Source organism: Sceloporus occidentalis, unplaced genomic scaffold (genome assembly GCF_023333645.1).
Source record: "Sceloporus occidentalis isolate IW3139 unplaced genomic scaffold, rSceOcc1.0.p SCAF_37, whole genome shotgun sequence".
Taxonomy (NCBI): Eukaryota; Metazoa; Chordata; class Lepidosauria; order Squamata; family Phrynosomatidae; genus Sceloporus; species Sceloporus occidentalis.
In genome coordinates, this window is record NW_028317017.1 from 1,688,861 (window position 1) to 1,713,471 (window position 24,611).

The window sequence follows — 24,611 nt, forward strand, 5'->3', positions numbered from 1 at the left end:
TTAGGTAAGATTTCTTGAGAAGTTGGCTATGATTTACCATAATGGGTAACTACTGCTTTTTACAGAACCCATGTAAGAATATTGACAATTACATTTAAAAATGTATTTGAAAAGGTGAACTATCCCTTTTAAAACCCATTTTTGGTATTACAGAAGTAATCTTCTACCAGATCAACTGCCCCTAAAAAAGCATCCATGTCTGGATGTCAATGGTCACCTACAGCAAGGGAACAGCTTACAGAATAGCTAACAACCCGACACCTGAGAAAGCCCGATAAAATCTGCGTGCTTCAATACAGCCCCCGTCCCTAGGAACACCGAGTTCAACTGCGCTTCATGGCGCAGCATGTCTAGAATTATTAAGAAATAAAACCAATATCGCTATAAAATGTGCCATATTATAGTAAACAACATGCCCTAAACATAAGAAGGTTCTCTTTACCACCTACATTAAGGGTTAAAGTCTCGTTGGCAGATATAAAGAGAACCGAGCCTGGGTGAAGGCTCAGGCCTTCCTGTGATCCATGGATTGTGGCTCGACCGTGGACGATCAGCAAAATGCTAGCAGAGTCTAAAGCCACCACTTGGTACTGGGACACGGAAGGTGGTACCTGCAGGAAGACAGTTTGGAACCATTAACTGATGGCTACATGAAGTTTAACATTCTAGAACATGAAAATAAGGTATGTAGCGACACTTCTTGTGTTAAGGCTATATGAATGCAAATTCTAGAAAGGTTCATTGCAAATCCTTAACGGCTTCAAAGAAGGAAAAAAAAGTGTGATTACACCATATTAATACATTTTTAATGACCACTGCATAATACCACATCAAACAATAGTATATAAGACAGGATGATAATAGCTCAGTCTTTTCTGCAGGAGAAGCTTAATAAGGTTGGCCCTTCATAACGTGAAGTTAAATGCTTCACCTGTCCTCTAAGCTCACAGTTTGGAAGATAGCTGTAAAATGTATGATATAGGAGGTCTATCAGGCTACTTGACAGGCATGACACTTTAATGCCTGCTTGCCCATTTATTTTTCTTATTTTTGGATTAAATAATGCAGTTTTTTGTTATTGGACTAAACCTCTGTAAGTGGCGGTTTATTTCAATAGTGGTTTATTGAACAGGAAACTCGGCTTCCGGCTGCAACACTGGAGGAAGCCGCCAGCATCAGGAAACCGAACTCAAACACTGCAGAAACATCTCTGCAACAACCACTTTAGCCCGTGCTGCTTCTGTAGAAGAGTCATTGCAATGCATCACAATACACAAAAGCATTAGGTAATCTGAGTGCTGTGACATCATCCTAAACAGAGAATTTTTCATTTTTGTCATTCACAGTCAGCAATGCACAAAATAGTACCCGTCTGCTCCCGTGGGCCACTCATTAAACCCAATTACAATATAATCACTGGAACAATATGTACGTACAAAAAGAGACAGATGTATATGCCAGCTAAACTAAAAGCATATTAAGAGTACTTAGACTGGAAGTATAGAGAAAAATGAAAGGGACCTCTCAGCTATCATACGTATTCAAGTGCATATAATAGCTGGAGCGTCCCTTTATCCTTGTTTCTCAAGAAATGTCGTTTTGACACATTTACAGCTTTAGAAAAGTCTTCACAAATTTTTCCTAAATAATGATGCCAGACCATGTCTGTCACAAGGTTTGTTTTTTTAGTTGCATCTACAGCCCCACGTGGTTTAAAATGTAACCGCCAAGATGTCATCATGATGGAAACAGTAGTCGTTCACTAAAGCGTTGTCTCCCCTCTCTGAAATGTATTATGAAGGGTCATCTCTGAGAAATGTGTCTGCAAGAGTGGCTGAGCTGGCCCTGCATAACGCATAGTGCAATCAGGGAGGTGACCTTTAAGAAATCTTACTGATTTGAATATATCCCTGGCTGTTTTCGGAGCGGAGTGTCACTGGGGATGTCCTTTCGCAATGTAATATGAAGTCAGTGAGATAAAAGTGCATCTCTCCTGCCAGCTCTCCCTTTGGTGATCTAGCTGTCATTGTGCACTTGGCAGAGCAACATGTAGTGTTTTAGTGTTCAGAATGCAAGTGGTATACAAATATAAGATCAGGGCTATCATATACAGAAAATCAATTCATTTGCTTGAAACTACATGTGGCTTGTACTTTGTGGTTTTTGATCAGAATACTTTTTAGGAGACATTTGGTTTTATAGAAAGAAATAGGAACACCTCCACAAATGGGTGAATCGTAAAAATAGTAAAAATTATATATAATTACCCTACAGATCTTGCTGCTCCCGAAATCAACACTCCTCACAAGTGTTGTTAGAAACAGTATGTGGGAAAAAAAATGTAAACAAATATAGTGTAATATGTCTCAAACAAAAAAAATTTTAAGTGTGATATTGATTGCACTCACAAGTATATTTGAAAATGATCGCTCATCAAAAATCCGGACTCTTTTCTGTCTTGGAGTTGCAATAAAAGTTGATTTTATTTTTTTTTAAATAAATAAAGGTAAAAAACTTACAAACGGATGGGCATAACGGGTAAGTTATGCGTAAAAGCAGTGTGAGGATGTCCTCCACAGTAGCAGAGATGGTGATCAGTAAGTCCTTATATAAAGTCCAAAGATCGATAATCGAAATTAGAAAGTTTCTCAACGCGTTTCGCCGACTTCAATGTCGGCTTCCTCAGGAGAATTTAAAAGTCAGTATGTACATGAGTGCAATCAATATCACACTTTTAATTTTTTTTGTTTAAGACATTTGGTTTTAAAATGATGTTCTAATTTATCTCAATGAAACAGAGATGGTAATAGTTATAAAATCAGTAAGGTGCCAATCGGCTTCCACCAAAAGAAAGGAATGACTCAAGAATACAGGAGGAATGCTCATGGAAGTTTTTAAAATAGAAAGTTTCCCAAGTGGTATACGATTTGTTATGTTTAACAGGAGAATCCAATCGCTGTTTTATCAGCAATGTGTTGTACCCACAGACGTTAGCAACTAAAGAGGGAGATCCCAGGAAAGCTGCAGTTTCATTTCACTGAGTTTGCTTTACATTAGGAAGGGCCAAACCTGGTGAGCTTCAGCTGAAAGAATAGCTTGGAAAGCCCTGTATAAAGCAAATGAAATCAGTAAGATTTCTTAAAAGTGACCTTGATGATTGAACTATGCATTTTGCAGGACCAGCTGGGTCATGTCTGGACAGGCATTTGTCAGACACGTTCCTTTATACTGCATAGTGAATTCAGAGACTCAAAAATCACAGCTATCTTGCCAAATCCAGCTCGGCTGAATAATCCCCTTTTCTACACAATAAATTCAAGTATGTGCTTTGTTTCTGAACCTCACCTCTATTTTGATGACAGTGAAGTCTGGCACGGGGGGATTATACAGCATGGCATAGGGGTCTCCACTGACGGGTGCTGGACGGAAGAGCTTGGAGCTGGCAGGAGCCGCATTGTATGTCAGCATCTCGCAGAGAGTCTGAACATCTATAAACTTGGGAGTGAGACCAGCGCGTACGGTGTTATCGGAACAAGCCATGCACTCTACGCAGTCTAAATAATGAGAGAGAGAGAGAGAGTGTATGTGTTAGACATAAATATCCATGTTATGAAAACATCTGTAGAACTTAACTAAAAACATAATTCAAGAGAAAGTAAAAAAATAAAAACACAACACAGATTGTAACACAGAGTATCGGGTGCAGTAGCTGGAGTCTAGCTGTGGATGTGTATTATAGGATATAAATGGTTAACAAAGCTTAATCTAGAAAATCTGGTCATCTGTCCTCAAGGGGTGTTTGATGAGAGCTCTTGGGGTTCACCTTGGGTCAATTTATCCCTTAGCAAAAACAAAACAAAAAAAAAAAAAAAACTCCCTAAACTTTAGACCTAGATTGCTATGGTGCACGTGGCTTTTAGGGTCCCTGCCTAGATCTTTAAGGACCGCTCCAGCGATCATATGCATATTATAGGGAAGTGTCACATTTAAAATACATTTTTTAAATACAGGTAAAAGTTGTAATTTGTCACTGGGAAAATATATTTCCTTACGTAATCTTGTTAAATCGGCAATATTCTTAAAAATACTTATATGTTATGCACCACCGTTCAAATGTGTAACAGATAAATATCACACAAATTAAAAGGCGACGTATTTATTAATTTTTTTAATTAAAAAAAATTATGTAGAATTGCCAATTAGCATATTTTTCTGATTTTTTAAATGAAATAGAAAAGCCAGAAAAATTACAAAATGACATATGAAAAAGCAAATCACTCAGCATTTAGTAAATTATGTAAATATGATTATACATAGTGTTCCTGATCGTTGGGACCTTGTTAACAACGACTCTCCAAACGTACTTACCTCCCTCCAGATAGGCATGGGGTTCATTAGCTCCCAGGTACATTGCTTCTCCGGGTTGAAGAGTAACGACATTGAGGAAATAAATGGCGAAACATCCAATATCCCCGGGAAACTGAGAATGCAGTGTGAGAAGCAGATCTCCAATGGAATTAGAGACATCGCCTCCATTCTTGGCTGAGAGAAAGATAGTGCAAGGTCAGGCCTTTGCCGTATTCATTCACTAAGAAGCCTTAGACACTGGCTTTCCAGTGTAATGAAATACGTCCTGCCCACAGAAAGCCTTATGTTCTACTAAATATGGCATTCGTCTACAGTTCAGTGAATGAATACGGGATGTTGCGTAGGCTTTTAGAATGGAAGATACATCACTATAGTATGCTGCACCTTGCTGGGACACACGCTGCACTAGCAGGTTAAGCTGCTCCGCGCACTCCTTCTTGCTGCTCTGCATCATGCATGTGAAGCAGCTCTTCAGGGCACTTCGCACTTGCTCTCCATCACAGGAACCTGATGCAACAGACTCTAAATTCTTGGCAGACTCCTGGCCAATCAGAGCGTGGAATTCTGGTACATCTGTTAGGTAATCAACGATGCATTTAATGCCATATAAAATGATATTACTACTTCCACACATGTGAGGTTTACTGCAAGGCACCCAACTTACCGCGCAAAAAACCTACAATCTCCGAGACAGGCCGAAAGCCACACATGCCACGAAAGGGGGTAAGTGCAATAGCCATCTCTGGCTTGTGGTTGTCATCGGGGTAATGCTGTGGGAACTGACTGTGGAGCTTCTTGGCTAGCACCTGAGGAAATAAGGCTGTGAGAAGAAGAATTCCAGGTGCAACGGAGAGGAAAATGAATGAAAATAATGTAAAACAATCCCTATTCGCATGTCCATGCTTTTTAAATTACATCTTTTTCAAACACAGCCTCATTTTCCTCTGCTTCTCTCCTATCAGTTCCTAAATTGCATTGTCCCATACCAACATTCCACTATTGTATCCTGCTCCTCGTGTTCATCGTTTTGCTTTTGACCTCTTATTTCAGATGTCTCACCTTGTCTGGATGTGCCTGGATGGACAGTGCCAGCCTTACTGATAGCACTTTAAAGAGAAATGGCAGCTGATCCTGGAATGTCTCTCTGACCTTTGACCCCAGGCACTCAGGGTGAGCCGCTATCCACTGACCCAAGGTCTTCTCCTTAATGCGGTTGTCTATGATGAGAGCATCTCCTTTGGGGTGAGATCCCATCCACAGCTGAATGAGGGAAGTAGAATTAGATGAAGGAGATGGAAAGATAAGGTGACTGAAAGAGATACTGAATGACCATTAACAAAAATAAAAAACTGTTAGATTCAGAGATGAGGTCATCGAATTGAAATGAATAGAGGAAAGAGAAAGATAATATGAGAAAGAGAAAATGAATAGAGAGAGATATAAAAAAAAATCCCATTGGTTAGAAACAAACAAAAGCAAGAACATAAAATATTGTGAGGTACGGGTGGATTGATTACCTCTGCATAAGGCTTATCAGGCTTTATCTCACGGTTAGGGCCACCTTTCAACCACAAATGCGCCACCTCGCTGTCTTGACCAAGTTTCCCCCAAGCATAGTCCTGAACGACACAGGATAAAGGGAACACTGCGCAGCACAAGGGAAGAAACATCAATCTACAACACACGGCATTGTGACATTATATAACGATTATAGAAAGTCAGTTACAGCGGAGACACCCCAAAATTTCTCCCTGCTATTTCCAGGAAATAAATCTAATGTCATTAAATGATGTATTTCTTAAATCTTATGGGAAGCTGACACATTAAGATGTTCCAGTCTAGAATTCAGTTCTAGTGGGATGGCCTATTAGGAGACCCGCAGACCCAAGCAACCACGAAAAACTTTTCCTCTCGACTAGACTAATTTTTCTACTCTTGGGAATAGCCCAACTACAGACATAACCAACTCTCTCTTATCTCATAGGACTAGCCGCTCCTATACGTCACCTGTCTTTTTCAGCAGACTGAGCGCGATCTTTTTTGATTTATTTAGAGATCTTATCCTACACGCTTGAACATCATAACGCATGGTCAAGACAAAATGAACTAGAACTATGGTCTTTGAGGTGTTATCTCTGTATGATGATGTTACAGACCTTTACATGGGGATTACATTCTAATTTCTATCTTATGGTTTCCTTTAGCATTATATACGTGTTTTCTACCTTATATTTTTCTTCTTGTAAAAAGGGTTAGCAAAAGGTAGAATGTGTTAACATATAAGGATTTACAATATGGTTGTTAAATGTGACCAGTATCTCTGTGGACGAGAAGATACGCAAAGGTAGCAAAATTGGGTTTGTTTGGCCTCCATAACATGGAAACCCTACTAGAGATGCATATCAACAAGAAAGTACACAGCAGAGGACAGCTGCCCTCACCGCCCCAGTATATCTGTCAAAAAAACCCTATTGTGATGGGATCAGATGTGTTCTGCGCAGAATAACCAGAATAGTAATGACATCAGAGGCAATCAAATGTGGCTGTGAAAAACGACCAGTGTATTGAGTTGGGTTTGTTAATTTAGATTTAGCTCGGTTGGTAAATACTCCGATCGCAGAGGCTCTTCAGACCTCACCGCTACAGGTCCAAATCCCGCCAGGGTCACCTCAGCTGCCGATTCCGTTAATTCCGAGAGTGTGTTTGGAGAAAGCCATCAGATAAATACTAGTGATGTTAATTTGTACTAGACAGCAGCCATTGTTTTGAGCTCAGATGTTGCACTGCATACATTCCTGTCTCCTTCTTCCACCTTGTAGGCTGGTTATGGAGCTGCAGGGCGCTAGCTTTCTAGTGTCCTTCTTATTTTTCTGTAGTCGTCTGGCCATACTAAGGTAGTTTCACGCCATGGGCTCCGGTTACAGTATCTACAGTTCGGGGACTGTACACACTTGCTTTAGGAACTCCGGTGTTTATTCATTCTATTTAGGGACGCGTATTTCTGTTTTGGCCTTTCCCATTTATTTTAGAGATCTATTTTATTTTAAGAGGATTAATAAAATATGAGCTTTAAATTAGACTGATCCAGCCCTGACTTTCTATTCTCAGTTCACAGATGCCCAGGAACAGCCATTACAGATTAGGTCGGTTTTTGGGGTTTCTAACATGAATTCCGCGTTATAAATGTATTATTAATTGATTTTACTGTTTCAGTTGTAACAACGCTACGGAATCTGCTGGCGCTATATAAATGCAGTGTAATGTATACAAAAAAAGTGAAAAGGAAAATTGGAAGTAGGGTACATAACCATCAGGGGAAAAACCCACCCATATCCACAGCAAATCATTACTTTTAAGGATGATGATTATTAAATGAAGGAGACGCATCAGATGTATAAAAAGTGCTTTTAGAATATATTTATGGGGTTTTGTGACACCCAGGACTTTCGTCACTTTGCAGTTTCTGAGACAGCTAGGTGTCCTGGGAATAAACCTCACATTCGGAGAATATAGACAAATGGCTGCGTGTATTCTACTGTAATCTATTAAAGATCTATAAATAATATATATCATTTTATTTTAGGAAAGGTTATTCTGCCCACGCTGTTTGACTACACGTCCCAGGCACGCACACCAACAGTGACGTCACTAGAAAGCCTTACATGGTGAAGAAGAAGAAAAAAAGCCGGTCTACGTTATTTCGACACCAACTGCATGCAACCGCCGCCCCCATTCCCCGCGGCATTTTCTCCAGTGCGTAGCCAGGACAGTCTTTCTAGTTCTCTATTACACATCCCTTGTCCTACTAACCTCGGGGCTCGGCCATTTCGTCCACCTTCCGCTGTTTCTGTCGACTATAATAGTCTGACAGCGCAGTGCATCACGGGAGTTGTAGTGCAGAAAATAAAAGCTTTGCTAGGCTCAACTGTCAATCAGCTCAGGGTTGTACGCACACCTACACAGGCGTTTCTAATGTTCGTTTTTCTGGCTTCCCTGACTGGGATGACTACATTTATTCTGTGTCACCCGTCAGCAAGGGTAGTTTGCGGTTATGTGGACACATAACGCTGAGACTTCACATGTGTATACGTCGGTATCAAATATACATTGGTGTGTCTGTGTATATACCATTGTGATATTTCATATACAAGCAACGTCACGTTACGTTACTGCCACCTTTATAACGCAGGAATACGAAACTTTGGTTTATTGCGTCATAGCGCCTCACCTGCAGCAAGCTTTTACCTGCCAGCAGTGCTCGCCACGCCTTCTGTTGGGTCTTTAGAGAGGTGATTGGCCAGAAGTAGTCCAACCCCTTGAGCGTTTTGATCCCGAAACACTTACAATGTAGAAGTTGGAGAAGCCCTGTCAGCTAAGTCCCGCCTCTGCCATCAGAGGCTTGCTCTGATTGGGTACCGACCCAAACTTCTACCGCCTGCTAGCCTGTCATTGGCCGAGAGGGAAAAACTAGTCACTCCTCCCGACATTCGCTAATTCCGCCCTGTGGCGATTGCCCCGTCACATCCCGGAAGATTCCTAGCCGAGGAGGTGTCCCGGCAGAAGGCTGCACACATATACTTTACTTCGTGCTACTTAGCAATCATGGCCGGCTACGACACTAACCCGTTCGCGGACCCTGTGGACGTTAACCCATTCCAGGTAATGACCGAGGGCTTCAGTGAAAATGTCAGCGAGAAAACTTGACAGGAAGCAGTCCCTGTGGGTCTTGCACCAGGTTCCGAATGACAGCCCACCAATCAGAAAACGGGGCACCTGGGTGAGGCCAGAGCAGGTGGAGGAGGGCGGGGCTAAGGTAGCACACATGACCCTTGCGTTCAGGTGTGAGTAGTAATGGCAACCTGGGGCCTTTCAGCTATTGTGCGCTATATAACTCCTATTCTGCTCAGCCAACCGCTGCCGAATGAGACTTTATGTCCACAGTAGCTGGAGTGTCACAGGCTGCACATCCTCACTGGCCTTTTACGAGTTGGAACTTAGAAAAAATGCTTTATGCAGGGATATAATTATTTTAATGCTGCCATAGAACATATATTTTTATATACTCTTCGATTGTTAATGTGGTGACCTTAATTGTAGGCTATAGATTTATTTTTTTTTACCTTGTTTTATTGCCAAAATGTCATTTTCAGAATTATAAGAAAAGGGCACGAGTGCCTCTTATAGGTGACATAGCAGAACCTGTATCTTAAAACATTTCATGTACAAAGAGGAAAAATAAAAACTGTAAAGTTTTACACTTGTTTTTATTTTATATATTTTTTTATTATTATTGGCTTGCATGCGCTTGGAATGTTTTTCAGAAAAGTACTTCTAAATATCTGATCTGTTTCCTGGAAGCTGCTGTTAGTAGGGCTGTGCTTCAGAGATACCCATTGTACAGAGCTACGGTATATGATGGTGCCATATAAAACTGTAAATAGTCCCTTCTAGTCCAGTGCGTAGTGGCAATAGTGTTTTCTGCCACTCTGCAACATAGATCATCGATCTTAAGTCTCTGCCCTAACTCATGCAGTTGTCTTATGGGAAGTTCACTAATCTAAACATGTATGATCAAAAGGTAACAGCCTGCTGATAAAATGCATATATCATACAACGAGAGCGTTTTTTTACATTTTATTTTTAAGATGCACTTAAAAGATGGAAAAGCCTCCAATAAAAAAAAGTCAGGTGTGGACTTTGTGGCTTGTTACATATAGTGTTCTAATCACATACAGCCTAAATGAAAGGCTTTTGGAGGCTTTGTAGTTGAAGGTCTTGTGAAAGGAGATCTGTTTGCACCCTGAAACACAGAAGGGATCGGAAGTAAGACAGAATGATTAAGAACCCACATAAATGAAAGAGGAGGATAGTTCATCTGTAACAACTTTTGAAAAGTACTGCGAAGTGCTCCTACAACTTCCTCTACACTATTTTACTCTTAGATCATTTGGTAGACAAGCGCATTTGGTATTCAGATTACCGTATATAAGCACAGACCGATAGCTTTATTGAAGATGTCATTTGCCACCTAGGAAGTTGTCACATTTTATTCTCTATACCGTTGCTGGATTACCGTCCAGCATATTAAGAGCATGGATATGACATACCCTTGGGTTGGTGGGTGTTTGGACCAAGCGGTTGGTATATACCCATGTTTATTATATGATATCAGGAGCTCACCCAGGGCAGAAATCAATGGGAATGCATCAGGACATGTGCGCAGGGGTCTTGTTACCCTGGAACTCTTGTGCAAACTGGCACTGGAGCACGCATGTTCACTGGCCAGCAGGAGCTGAGGGGGGCTGGAAAACAGGGCAAGTGCATGGGGGGGGGCTTTCTGATAAATCCCTTCATGCCTTTTTTAAGCTTTAAAGAGGACACTGTGTTATCATCTGTATTGAACTGCATATGATGCAGAGGCCTGCAGACCAGCTGTAACCCTCAGAGATTTCTGGGCATCCGACCTGCAATGTGGGTAGTGTGACCAGGTGGGTCCTTTGAATGGGGTGATATATAGAAAAGTTATTTTGCGGGACATCCAGGATTGGGCTGTTTTCAGCATTATGTCACCAGTCTTATGACCCTCAGACTGTTGGAAAATAAAGTGTTTTTTTGCATAACTGATTTCAGTTAAGTGTCTGGCTCATCTGTTTTCTCACTGGTATTCTTCCCTCCAGCACACTTTTTCATCCTTCGTTTTAGTTGTTACATTTGGAATATTAGACTTCTACTTAAAGAGAAAAATCCCACAGAAAATATCTCTCTGCTTAAAAAGGAGAAATATACCGTATTGCACTAATGTATATAGTTGTGTAGGTTGGCATTGACGCACATTTGGTTTTATTTCATTTTGCTTCAATACACTTCCTATATGTACGTACCTGGAGGCTGACATTGTTGTCGGGCGAGGCGATTAGGATCAAGCCGTTACATTGTTTACTACAAGACTGTATGATAAGGAGCCAGAACGGCTAATGTAACAGAGCTAGAACGCCTACAAATCGCTAAAATGCAGCTGTCTAAAAACTCTAGGCAAAATTAGAACTGTCTTACAAAAAAACCTGCACACTAAGTCAGAAACTAAATGTGTTGGTGGTTCTGCTTGGAGCACCGTCCTGCTCAAGCCAGGTGTGAAGCTGTCCATTTGGGTGAGTAAAGTGTCTTGCTTCACTGAGAGGATGCTCGGTAAGCGGAAGAGCCTTCTCCAAGATGTGCTAGAGGTTAATAAAGTCATGTAATAAGGCACAGGGTTATCCTGAAAACAGGAGAAGATAAGTCCTGAGGTTTTTACAGCAGGGGAAATGGTCAGGCTAGAAGGCCCAATGCTTTGTATCTTCTGACAGCTTCTGTTTCTCTAACAAAATGTAATCCCGTTTGACCCGCTTTGTTCATGCATGGCAAATGTTTCTCATGTTGTCCTTGTTTTTAGGAACCAGAATCGGTTACATCCATAGAGATTAATTTTAAAATGGAACAAATTTAGTTAGGGACCCAAACAGTTAGGAAATGTATGTACTAAAGTAAACAATTTTAACTTGTATCAACTGCAGATCCGTGAAAATCTTCCTGTTCTTCATTTTGCTCCGCATGTGAGCCATTTGTGTTAATAAACTCCCTCGGCCCCTGGTGAGTTCTGTGTGGTTGTTACTTTTTACAGTTTCACACTAGCAGCAGAATGTTTGCTTATGGCAAAGGTGCAGTAGATTCCACAGCTCCATGCGGCATTAAACTATTTAATGCTGTGCGCGGCACTCTTGGCCATCAAAGGATTTCGCGTGGGAATTTCTAAATATGTCATTAGCACAGCTTTTAGCATCGTTCTAGATGTGTATAATGACTGACAAGAGATATTCTCTCCTTGCTTATGCATTAAGATGAGAGAATCCAAAGTAACGTCTAATGGGAACACGGAGGGTAAATTCTCAGGGTCCAAAGGTGTCCGGCGGTTATGTCTTGTAAAACAATAAGCCATGAACTCATTCTACTTGGTAATCCCATTCAGTGGGCCGGGCTGCTGCATCTATTTAAGTCTGTTTTACTGCTCAGTGCCGTTGAGTCATGATTTCGTAGGCCGGGTGTATGTATGTGACAACGTTCCACGTCACCCCCTCTGGCTGGTGGCAGCCCTGTCATAGCTGTCTGAGTTTTTGTGCAGGGAGTGTCTAAGATGTTTCATTTCAGCCCCCTCCCTCCGGTAGAGTCGCGTGGATGGAGACTCACCTGCGCAGATGATGTCATCTTTAAATTCAGTTGTTAAAGCCACATGTGGCATCTGCTTTTTCTTTTCTTCTGGATAATTGTTTTTGAAGATGTTTGGGTTTAAAAAAAAAAAAAAAAAAAAAAAAAAGCCTCTTACCTACGGAAACCAAATTCACCAGGTTCTGTTTTGAAATCCTCTGCCTCCTCCTTACTTAATCAAAGGATGCCTGAACCAGTGGTCTTCTACCCCAGTCAGGCACTAAGCGTCTGTAAGAGGCAGCTACAGGTTTTTTGTTTTTTTGTTGTTGGTGCTTTAGATCTAATAAGGCCATTTAAAGTTGCACACCGGATGTTTAAATATTTGTTCGAGGTTTTGCAACAAAGTCGCCAAAATGAATACATATATACACATACAATGTGGCAAAATCACTTCTGCAACAGAAATATGTATAAAGCCTGGAGCGTCTTCTTATGCATATCCTAATGCTGCATGCATGTTTTCATACAAACATAGAACTTGATAGCAGATAAGAACCATTCGGCCCATCTGGTCTACCTGCATTTTCTGACGAAGACTCTGACCTTAATTCAGGATAGCTTTATGCCAATCCCATGCATGTTTACATTTCCTCACTGTAAGAACTTCTACATCTCCTGATGGGAGGCTGTTCCATGTATCTATCACCCTCTCAATAAAGTGAAACTCCCTTAAATTACACTTAAACCTCTGACCCTCTCGTTTTAGAGTATGACCTTGCATCATGTACTTGTTGAAATCCCTTAAGTATTTTAAAAAGAAATTCACATCTCCCCTCTTTTCATTCCTTTAAGCTTTATGTATTGAGATCCCTTAGTCTTACCTGATAATTTTTATCCTGCAAGTCATTTTATTAGACCTCCTCTGAACTCTCTCCAAAATGTCCATATCATTGTGGAGATGGGGTCTCCGCAACTGTACACAATACTCTAGGTGAGGTCTGAACAGGGATCGGTAAAGTGATAGGACTACCTCTCTCGTACTGCCGCAGGCCATCATAGGCTTGGGGTACCTATTGTATACCTAGGTATCTTTGGGGTAATATTTTCGGTTTGGGTCGACCTGTACAGGTCTTGCTATCTATATCTTATGTGTTTCCTATCAGTCATTAATGAAACACAAGAATCCGTATTGCAATATTGATCCTTTTAGTATAAATAATTTTGTGATAGAGTAAAAATCACAAAAGCTTTCAAGACCTTAGAGAACCCTATTAAAGCCCTGTAATTGTCTTCAGCATGTTTACTCTAACCGTTAAGGAATGGGATATGTTGCAATACTTGGAAAACTGAAGCTTCCATATTCAATCCCTGTCTTACCCCAACAAGGGATCGGAATAATTGAAAAAAGTATGTTAAGCTCACCAGGTTTTCAAATAAATAGTTACTTTTTTACACAGAGAACATGGTGTTTTCGTTAAATCCTCTAAGGTGGAGAAGCATCTCGATGGCTACCTAAACTTGCCCATGAATACAATGAGAAGAAAACTAATGGCTCTGGCCATGTATAGACCCACAGGTTACATTACAAGGGTCAGGGTGTTGACTACAGAGGAAAAAGCTAAACGGACTGAAGTTTGTTATTGGCCCATACCAATACAGGAACATGTGATCGTTGTGTTATATGTATTGTAGTATTTTGTTAACGAAGAGCGGTGGGCTGTGTAAGCGTCTTTAATCAGGCAGTCTTTGTGACGTATTCCTGGCAGGAGTTTTGTTGTAGCAGTTTGAGTCACAGACCGGAGAAACCTGTCCAAGAGGAACTAATTAGTCCTGGAACTGCCGTTTTGTTAAAGTAGAGAATGGGAGCCGCCGGGAGTATTTTTACAATCTCCAGCTTTACTGGAAAAACAAGCAATAAGGAAGTGTTGGATGACCTAAACATGTGAAAGCTGCCTGTGATCACATGAGAGAAACCATCTGATGTGCTGCCAGGCTGTTCGTTCACAGTTTGGGGCTTGGTCAGCATATGAAGCGTGTCTGTGAAATTTGATTTCAGGTCTTTGAGATATTTTACAAATCTTTTCAATTCCCCCAACCATTCAGACAGGATGGCTCAGTGGGTGGAAGACATGCTCTTTAGTCCCTGCTCCTACTCCTTAAGTGACCCGCATACTCTGTATTCTAATAAATGAATCTTGAAAATTGTATGATTGCCTCGTGTAAGGTTCAGTTTTCAGAATGCTGTGACGGGTCTATACGAGTACTGCCAAAAACTATATGACGATGGTATCCTATTTCAGCTGCTGTCACAAATACTGTGTTTATCCAATGTAATCTTTATACGTGTGAATTAAATGTGACTTGCTTTACCAGCCAGTCCAAAACCAAAGAAAAAATCCCATCCGGTCATATGAAACTGTGTTTCAGTATACATTATGAAGAGTCAACCCCAGTGAGCTTCTGTCCCTGTATAATTTTGTGAGTCTCCTTAAACATTGAACTATGCCATGTACAGGAATGATTACCTTGCCAGTGTTGGCCCTTCTTAATGAATAGTGAAGTGAGGGAGCTGAAGCCACAACTCTCCTGCCAAGGCCGCCTTAAGTGAATAGATCCAGTAACTGCCGTCCGTGGCGTATGGGGCCATAACGTGTGATTTGGTCACCCATCTGTTTTTCAATGGGTTACTTTGTTGCCCAATGTTTTCTGTTAGTCATTCTGTGACAAGTTGGTAACATGTTCTTGTGCTTTCCTCCCCGCAGGACCCTGCTGTAACACAGATCACCACCACCACCCATAGTAACCTGGAAGAATTTAACCCTTTTACAGAAAGTTCACGCCTGGTGGGTCTATGTCTATCTATCTATAGATCATATATTCTGGCTATAGCCCTTGATTTCCATTATATTCATTCATTTTTAAGTAGAGTGGGTGTAGATTGTCTACAATGTAGAGTTTTCTATGATCAAAAGGTGAATGGCCTGTGTTTGACATGCAATACCCTAATAAGATCCCAAATGTCCCGATTGCCTTCAGATAGACAAACCGGTTGCCTGACACAACTAGTTTATAATCCATACTTTCTGAACCCTCAAGCATTTTAAGCATAGAAACGTTAGTTGGTTTCCTTCCATTTATATGTGCGTTTTACTTGCATGATTGCCTGTGACTTGAAACATGTACTTTTTTAAGAAGCGTTTACATTGTGGCCTTCCATTCTAGAACATTCTCCTTAGCTGTTCTTGACAGATCTAATGCTCAGTACATTCAATCTGGTTTTCATATATGACTGTAGCTAGGAACTTGACAATGTTTTTTTCTTCTTCCTTTCAGACAAATCCTAACCAGAAAACAATCCCAGTACAAGAAGTCGCACCATCCCAGCCAGCTGTTCTACAGCCATCAGTAGAACCAACACCGCAGGTAACCTGTGTACACAAGCTGTTTTGTGTCCATAATGAAGGTGGATATGTTTTATGTACGTCTCATAGTACAGTGCAATTGTGAAACAACTCATTTAGTGATCAGAGTAGCAAATGCTATTTGCTTTGTTATGCAGCAACACAGTGTTTTTTTGTTTTTGAGTGTCCCCTATCTATGAGCATGGCACTAAAAGACGGGTATAAAGTGTTGGCTTATGACAGACTAGGGCAGCAACTAACGATTATTTTCATAATCGATTAGTTGGCCGATTATTTTTTCGATTAATCGGATAAAAAAAATGAATGTAAATTTTTCATTTATTTAAAATAATGTAATAAACAAATGATGTTAAATACAAACGCAGAATAAAAAAACTTTGATAAAATGCATTTCTTGCCTTTATTTCGCAACCAGCCCCCCCCCCCCAATTTATGCACGTTTGAGCCCAGGCTTGCCACGCTGCCTCCCAGACATGCCACTCCATGCTGCCTCCCACACATGCCACTCCACGCTGCCTCCCAGACATGCCACTCCACGCTGCCTCCCAGACATGCCACTCCACGCTGCCTCCCAGACATGCCACTCCACGCTGCCTCCCACATATGCCACTCCACGCTGCCTCCCACATATGCCACTCCACGCTGCCTCCCACATATGCCACTCCACGCTGCCTCCCACATATGCCACTCCACGCTGCCTCCCACATATGCCACTCCACGCTGCCTCCCACATATGCCACTCCACGCTGCCTCCCACATATGCCACTCCACTCTGCCCCCACATATACCACTCCACTCTGCCCCCACATATACCACTCCACGCTGCCTCCCACATATGCCACTCCACGCTGCCTCCCACATATGTCACTGTGCCTGATACACCTTTATACCCCGATACACCACTCCATCCTCCCTAGACATGCCACACTGCCTCCCAGACATGCCACACTGCCCTCCCCACATATGCCACTCCACTCTACCCCCAGATATGCCACTGTGGCCCCAGATCTGCCTTATACACCCTGATTCACCACTCTGTCCTCCCCAGACTTGCCACACTGCCCTCCCCACATATGCCTTATATACCCTATATGCCTTATACCCCCAGATATGTCACTCCATCCTCCCCAGATATGCCTTATACCCCCCTGATATCTCATAGTCCCCTCATAGAGTCACAGACCATACTTTTATAAATAAGTACTGGGTTAATCTTCACTGCCCCCAGGATTTAGATTCCCCTTAGTTTGCCCCCCTTTATCTCTAACTGCACCTTAAGTTAACTTTAATAAATTAACCCTCAGTCCTCATCATTAAATTAACCCTAAACACCCCATTAACCATAACTGCCCCTAAATTAACCCTAAAGACCCCATGAACCACAACAGCCCCTAAATTAACCCTAAACTTACCATTAACTAAAACTGCCTCAAATTAACCCCAAACACCCCATTAACCACAACTGCTCCTAAATTAACCCTAAACACACCATTAACCATAGCTGCCCCTAAATTAACCCTAAACACCCCATTAACCATAACTGCCCCTAAATTAACCCTAAACACCCCATTAACCATAACTGCCCCTAAATTAACTCCCACCTCCCCTAACTTTCAGTAGCCCAAATATTAATGTTATACTCGCAGTTAGATGAGTGTCACAGCCATGTGGTTCTGGCCTTCTGGGAGAAGGAAGGGGGCGGGGCCAGTTGTCACAGTGATTACAGGGAGGGGCTGGTAAGTAGGAGCTGCTGCTGTGAGTCACTGAAACGGTTTATATAATGAGGGGTATTTTTCAGAGCGTTTGCTCTGAAAAAACCCTCATTTTATAATCGATAAAAATCGATTCAACTAATCGATAATGAAATTCGTTGGCAACGATTTTCATTATCGATTATTATCGATTTTATCGATTAGTTGTTGCAGCCCTATGACAGACCCATATGTACAAGATGACAGACTCCAAAACTGCTGCTCAGTACAGTAATCCACACGGTGTATGTGGAATTGGCATAAACTAATATTAGAAAACCTAATACAATCATGCAGTTCTGCGTAGCCAAGAAAGTTCATTTGTGGACAGCATGGTGCAGTCAAGTAAGAAAAGGAATTAAAGGTGTTGTTTCACCTACTTGGCGGCATTTATCACTAAACTAACTAAATGTAGCATTAGAATAATCAGTGTTGTGTAATGCTCAAACCCTTTATTTGCATACATTCACATTTTTATGGAGGTCTCTGGTCATTCTCTGGTCTCTTCGGACAGCTTTATTTTGTCCATTTGTATGAGTTCTAGCTCGTATTCATCTGCCAGACAAACATGCTAACTCCTTATCATACTGTCTGTTGTAAACAATGGAAGACTGGGTCAGTCCTGATCAGCCAGACACTGACATCCTGGCTATTGAAAGTTTACGGAAGAATTTGAGCAGGGAAAGGCATCAAAAAATTACACAGGGACAACAATGGCAGCCTCCAGGTCTGCTGATAAAGGAAGTTTATTGGGACAAAAGAAGATAAAAGCAGCTCGGTGTTGACCTGCATTGCTATTATACAGCACTGGGATTTTTCTTCCATGGGACCATAACAAAATACCATCGCAGTCCAGTATAAATAGGTTTTTAAACCAAATTCCTTCTAGGCCCATCCATTCAGAATGTTCTATGTTAGAATATTCTTTTTAAGATTGTAATCTCCTAATTGAATGTGTTCTCCACAGGCTGTGGCAATGGCAGCACAAGCTGGCCTTCTACGACAGCAAGAGGAGTTGGACCGGAAGGCAGCTGAATTGGACAGGAAGGAGCAGGAATTAAGGAACGTGAACATTGATTGTGAGTATCACAGCATCGAGCCGTCATAGACCTCTGATCCTTCATACTGCCACTAGATGTTTTTCATACTGCACTTATGTCTTATTGCATCGCGCTGTGTGATATGCTTTCAATTCTTTATGTAATTAAGAATATTAAGGGTTATTTACAAAGCACGATGGTGATGCGGTTCTGAGTTGAACTAGGGCCTTATCGTCAGGGTAGCCAGTAGAATGGTCCAGCTTTAAAACCATTTTACCAGTTTTTCCGTATTAAAACACTCCCGTTGCAGTAACCCGGCTAGGGTGTGCGCAGTTGTATAACATGTAAGATGTCCATGGTGGAAGGTGAAGCCCCACAGGACAGTGCCTCAAATGCCCACACATGTCCTCTGTCACAGTCTATGAAACATGCAGGCTGCCAGACAGTTACATTATATGCAATATATAAAGTTATATGTCCAGCCCATATAAATACTGCTGTAATAATAGTGTCTATCGTTTCTTACATCCCAATTTGAAAGGTTTATAAAGCGGAGTCTCGCAAACAGTCGATTCCAAAATAGCACTCCTAGAAACATAAATATAGGTAAATTAATTAATAATTCATATTATATCTGAGCACCTGAAGATTGGATTCATGTTTTCAGCTGGTGACTTAGACTACCAATTGTTGTTCCATGGAATTTAACCCTATGACACGCCACACTGCAATTTTTATTTAATCTGATATTAGTTTTTCCTAATAATCAAGTTTTGGATGGGAATTCATACTGATACTACTTTATATGAAATTGCACGTGGAATAAATTATATTTTATTGTAGAGTATGTGTATATGTATGTATGTATGTATGTATGTGTATGTATATATATATATATATATATATATATATATATATATATATACAATTTCTATGCTTCAACTGTTTATGAAACTCCCTTGTCTCTATATAAATCTTGTCACAACCCTGGGTTGAAAAGTGCTGTTTAATATCATTGTTGTGATACTTATGTATATCCATCTGTGTGTCTGTCTTCTTTGCTTTTGTTCTCCCTCCCGTGCCACCCCTGTCCATGTTCCACATGCCCTGCCCAGATACTTTAACCCCTCGTATCCTGGACGCCATAAGCCCTCACCTACCGCACCATTTACCTTGCTATTAACCCACCGGGGTTGGGGTATGGAGCAAGACCAATTCAGGGGGAAAAGCCTCCCCTGAATGCCTGGTCGCCGGGACTTCCGGAGGAGCGGAAAACAGCCGGCGCGGCTGCCGAACGCGTGCCGGCTATCTCGCGGTTCGTCCCGGGGAAACTTTAAACTGTTGTTGCTCGGGCCCCAGTTGACCGATCACGCCGCTTTTTGGACCAGATCTTCCTGGTCCCCGACCGCCCCCTTGGCAACCCTAAGATCGCCGCTGCTCCGTCGGGATCACCCCGAGAACAATAACCAAAGTATACAGGCATTGCGGGGCTCGGTAGCCTAAGCACGGCGCCGGATTGTCTGGGCAGGGCGGGAAGATGTGTCCTGATTTATGACCTTTTTATCACCTAACCTGTATATAAGCCTGTGTGTTTCCCAATAAAGTGCGTCATTTCCCTGGACATTAGTCTTCTCTAATGCTTCAGGGGCTTGCTGGATCACTCGCTGTCCTTCTCAGGACAGTTACAGCACCGGATTTAGTTACGCTTCGGCGAGCTAGGGTGCTCGTTCACCCAAGAATCCAAGCCGCATTCCTGCTCCCTTCCCCGCTAGTATAGGCTACAGCTGGAAGTGGTTAACCCTTGTGGTTCCGGGAGGAAGCAACAAAGAATTGACGGGTGTACCCAGCTGGGGTACCTGAGGCCCGTCACAAATCTTTCAGTCTTATGTAATATATTTTAATGGTATACCTGTTTGATGCCAAGATTACTTGTTTTCATGGCTGGTTGAGCCTCCTGTGTTTTTTTGTTTGTTATGTTTATGAATAAACTTTGAACTCCTGCTCCGAGTGCTGGGTGCGATCATGCAGGCTTCTCTAGGCATGGAACATAAAGGCCCCCTCACTATCAAGTGTTTTTATATTCTGAGACCAATTAAGCTGCATATCTTGGTGTGTAAATGGGCTTATTGTATTTTATGTGACTTTATAGACTCAAGATGCGTTCATTTATATTTTTCCTTTTACGCTTTCAGTGAGACAAAATAACTGGCCTCCCCTCCCTGCGTTTTGTCCCATCAAACCCTGCTTCTATCAGGATTTCTCTGCCGACATCCCTGCGGATTACCAGCGTATATGCAAAATGCTCTACTACCTTTGGATGTGTGAGTGTATATATATATATATATATCAATGGAACACTGACCATGCTAGCGCCTCTCTGATCCAAAAATAAAGATACTCTAAAGCATTCTGAGAAGCGTTATTTATGAATTTCCTTATTAATGCTGTAATGGTTCTCTCTCTCTCTCTCTCTCTCTCAAGTACATGCCGTCACTCTTCTCCTGAATCTGCTGGCCTGTCTGGCTTACTTCATTGGTAACAGTGGTGGCTCTGGAGGTGTCGATTTTGGCTTGTCCATCCTGTGGTTCATATTGTTTACTCCATGTGCCTTTGTCTGTTGGTACCGGCCAATCTACAAAGCCTTCAGGTGTGTTTCTCTGCCGAACTAGAACTGGTGCATGCGTAAAGATGAGTGTACAAAACATATGGACACATCACGTGACCTTACTGTCCATTTTCCCTTGCACCGTTATTTGTATTTATTTTTAGCTTATTATGGTGTTTTGTATGCTTTTTGTATGTATTTGGTTTCTCAATCATTCCTTTAAGAGAATTTTAAAAAGGTTTTGAAAACGTATAAAGCTGCTGTTCCCCTTAAAGAGGAAGTGCCATGGAAAACAACATCTATATGACCATAAAATACAGTGGTGCATTTATAAAAACGTGGTTTTTCTAAATTTGTTCCAATAAACTTCCTTTATTGGCAGACCTGGAGGCCTTGGATGACTTTCCCTGCTCAAACACCACACTGAGTTGATTTTTTTTTTTCTTTTGCACTAATGAAATCTGTTCCTCCATAGTCTTTAGTAAAGAGTGTTAGGTCAGACTTAATAGAGCCCTTCTATTCCCCACAGGCAACATGATAAGGAATACGAGTGTTTATCTAGTAGGTTGGGCTAAGATCAGAGCTTAGAACGGATACAGATGGCAAATATGCAGCTGCACAATACTTTACTTTCATCTGATACTAGTATCGAAATTGTCCCTTTAATGACATCTCTGCTTTAGCAGGGGAAGTCGTTCCTATTTTATGTATATTTACTGCCTTCCATTGCATGTGTTAAAGAACGGTTACCTTTTCCCCCAATGCCTTATGAGGCTAATTGTTTCTACATGTTAATCTACTCTATGCCCTCCTGCCGTTATTGCCAAGGAAGTGGAGATAAGCAGCAGGATCCTTGCCAGCTATAATGAGCTAATATATATTTTATTTGGTTTTTTTTTAAATACATTTTGGATGCAAATCGTTGTGAATGGACAATTATGGTAAAACTGATAGAGACCACTTTATTGTATTTCCCTTTCAGGTCTGACAGCTCTTTCAGCTTCTTCTTGTTCTTCATTGTCTTCTTCTGCCAGATTGTTATTTACATCATCCAGTCAGTGGGAATCCCAGGATGGGGAGACAGGTGAGACCCCCCCCCCCCCCGTTCCTACTGCATCACGTAGTCTTCTCACCTTGAGCGTTCACTCACACTCTGCTTCTCTTACAGTGGCTGGATAATGGCACTCACCATGTTGCATAAAATCCCTGTTGCTATCATAATGATGGTAGTGGCTTCATTCTTCACAGTCTCCAGTGTGTTGTCTCTCTTCCTGCTTAAGAAGGTGAGATATGACTACATCATGCAGATTGTAGTGCTGCCCTTTGCTTCAAGGATGTTTTTAACATATTTTTAGTAGATTTGGGGTTCGAGGATATATTTCGCTTTTTAGATTCATGTAACATGGTGATGTACAACCCTTCAGGACATGATGGTGCTAAATAAATGTTTGGCCTTACCGTTTTATTTACTCAAAGCAGGTGACTGTACTTAATACTGGGTCAGGATATACAGTTTACTAATTTTCTCTTCTCTGTCAGGTTCACTCATTGTATCGCAGGACGGGTGCCAGCTTCCAGAGAGCGCAGGAAGAGTTTTCACAAGGCATCCTTTCCAACCGCGGCGTCCAAAATGCAGCTACAGGGGCTGCTACTGCTGCAGCCAGAGGAGCTTTTCAATCAAACTGAGTCTTCTGCATCTTATCTAGAATCCACCATTCTAACCCAACCAGTAAAGACGCTGGTTCTGCTTAATCCAAACATATAATGCCTCTCGTGGTGGATCTCGGCACTCCAGCAAGAAACAAGAGACTGTACATAATTCTCTCTCACTATATATATATATATGTACATATATATTCAAAAAGATCCTTGATCCTTTTAATGGTTTTCTTATGCTGTAGGGATGAAAAAACAAACCTGTTTGTACATCATATTATGTTGGTATGTACCCCACTTCTGATCTTGGATGTTTTATGGTGGGAACTAATGAGAAAAGGTGGATGATTAGAGGTTTTTTCATATTAAAATGAATTGCTATATTTTGGAAGCCCCAGGATGGATCAGTGAATCCTTCTTCTGTCTGCTTGTAATGCAGTTCATTTGATTGGTCTGTTGCTGTGTACAGAACATTTTGAATATATACTGAACTTGTAACATATGTAGATTTCCTCTTCCCCTCTTGTAAATGTATTTTCAGTGTCCGGTGAGCCACAGCAACCATTTTAATTCCACTGTCTTTTCTTCATGAATGCTTACAGCACAAATACAAGCTATGTAATAATCCCACCTTTTAAGAGCTCAGCTGGCAATTCATTGGAATAGTGTGTGTGTGTGTAATTCGGCTAAGACTTTGACTGTAAGAGGCAAATTTTTTTTTGTCCTGATTTGCCTTTTTAATTGCATAATTTTCTGCAATTTCAATGGACAGAATTGATGAATGTAGACAATAAAACAGGGTGTAAATTCATGCAAGCATCAGCCCCCTTCACTTGGGGGAGTGAGAGAAGGTGGCGAAAAAAGTGACTGATATTTAAATGCACCAGCATTTTATGATAATTTTTAACCTAACTGGGCATATTGAGCTGAAATCTAAATAAATTTCTTTTCTATAATACGGCTAAAGTTTGTAGAGTAGTCGTTCATTGTTTTGGGACTGTTTGGTGAACTCTAAGAGCCATCCTAGTTAGGTTGTCCAATTAAAATGTAATGACACCAACAAAAGCGTTATTTTTCAGGATCGTGTTGGATCGTGCACATTGTGTGCCAACAGGAAGCAGGTCATGGTGTACACACTGGTGAACATCCTTGTTATATTTGACACCCTGGTGCCCCTATGTAGAATGCAAATTAAAATACAAAATAAAAAAACTTTCTGATAACAGACCAAACTCTGCAAACCTTCTAATGACTTGTGCTCGTGGAGGGGGATTGGTCTCCCTTGTATGTATTTATACCAATACATTTGTACAAATGGCATTTCATAGGGTAAAGTGCCTACTGCTTTAACTACTACTACCTGAAATTAACTTAGCATTAAGTCCCCATTCTAAACGGGCAAGGCAAGTTTCCCACATATTAGTAGAAGTGCCAGCCTTGCCTGCACAGTGCCACAGATTGATGGATTAGGGGGCCAGCTCTGTGACATCATGCCACTGCCACATAACATGTGGAGAATGTTGCAATGTAAAGCTATCACCACATATTGTGACATTGTGTGCGGAGTATCCCATCTATAGCACCAGATTGC

General features: G+C 41.4%; 2 protein-coding genes across 6 annotated transcripts; one reads left to right on the plus strand and one right to left on the minus strand.

The window, feature by feature from the left end:
- Positions 1 to 398: 398 nt before the first annotated feature.
- LOC149297690 (mannose-6-phosphate isomerase-like) lies at positions 399 to 8,194 on the minus strand. 2 transcript variants are annotated; one of them, XM_089488294.1, is made up of 8 exons: positions 8,179 to 8,194; positions 5,886 to 6,013; positions 5,428 to 5,628; positions 5,033 to 5,174; positions 4,753 to 4,941; positions 4,369 to 4,542; positions 3,346 to 3,554; positions 399 to 611 (listed from the first exon to the last, which is right to left on the minus strand). In XM_089488294.1, the coding sequence occupies exons 1-8, from the start codon at positions 8,192 to 8,194 to the stop codon at positions 399 to 401; spliced, it is 1,272 nt and encodes a 423-aa protein (XP_089344420.1). The 2 variants fall into 2 exon arrangements, with proteins under 2 accessions (XP_089344420.1, XP_089344421.1); XM_089488295.1 differs by lacking the exon at positions 4,753 to 4,941.
- A 776-nt stretch (positions 8,195 to 8,970) lies between these two features.
- LOC149297691 (secretory carrier-associated membrane protein 2-like) lies at positions 8,971 to 23,050 on the plus strand. Of its 4 annotated transcripts, XM_089488252.1 has the most exons (10): positions 8,971 to 9,027; positions 15,309 to 15,389; positions 15,880 to 15,969; positions 18,687 to 18,785; positions 20,537 to 20,552; positions 20,952 to 21,080; positions 21,241 to 21,406; positions 22,347 to 22,448; positions 22,533 to 22,647; positions 22,904 to 23,050. In XM_089488252.1, the coding sequence occupies exons 1-10, from the start codon at positions 8,971 to 8,973 to the stop codon at positions 23,048 to 23,050; spliced, it is 1,002 nt and encodes a 333-aa protein (XP_089344378.1). The 4 variants fall into 4 exon arrangements, with proteins under 4 accessions (XP_089344378.1, XP_089344379.1, XP_089344377.1 ...); XM_089488253.1 differs by lacking the exon at positions 20,537 to 20,552 and having other exon boundaries at positions 18,687 to 18,798; XM_089488251.1 differs by lacking the exon at positions 20,537 to 20,552 and having other exon boundaries at positions 20,909 to 21,080.
- Positions 23,051 to 24,611: the final 1,561 nt, after the last annotated feature.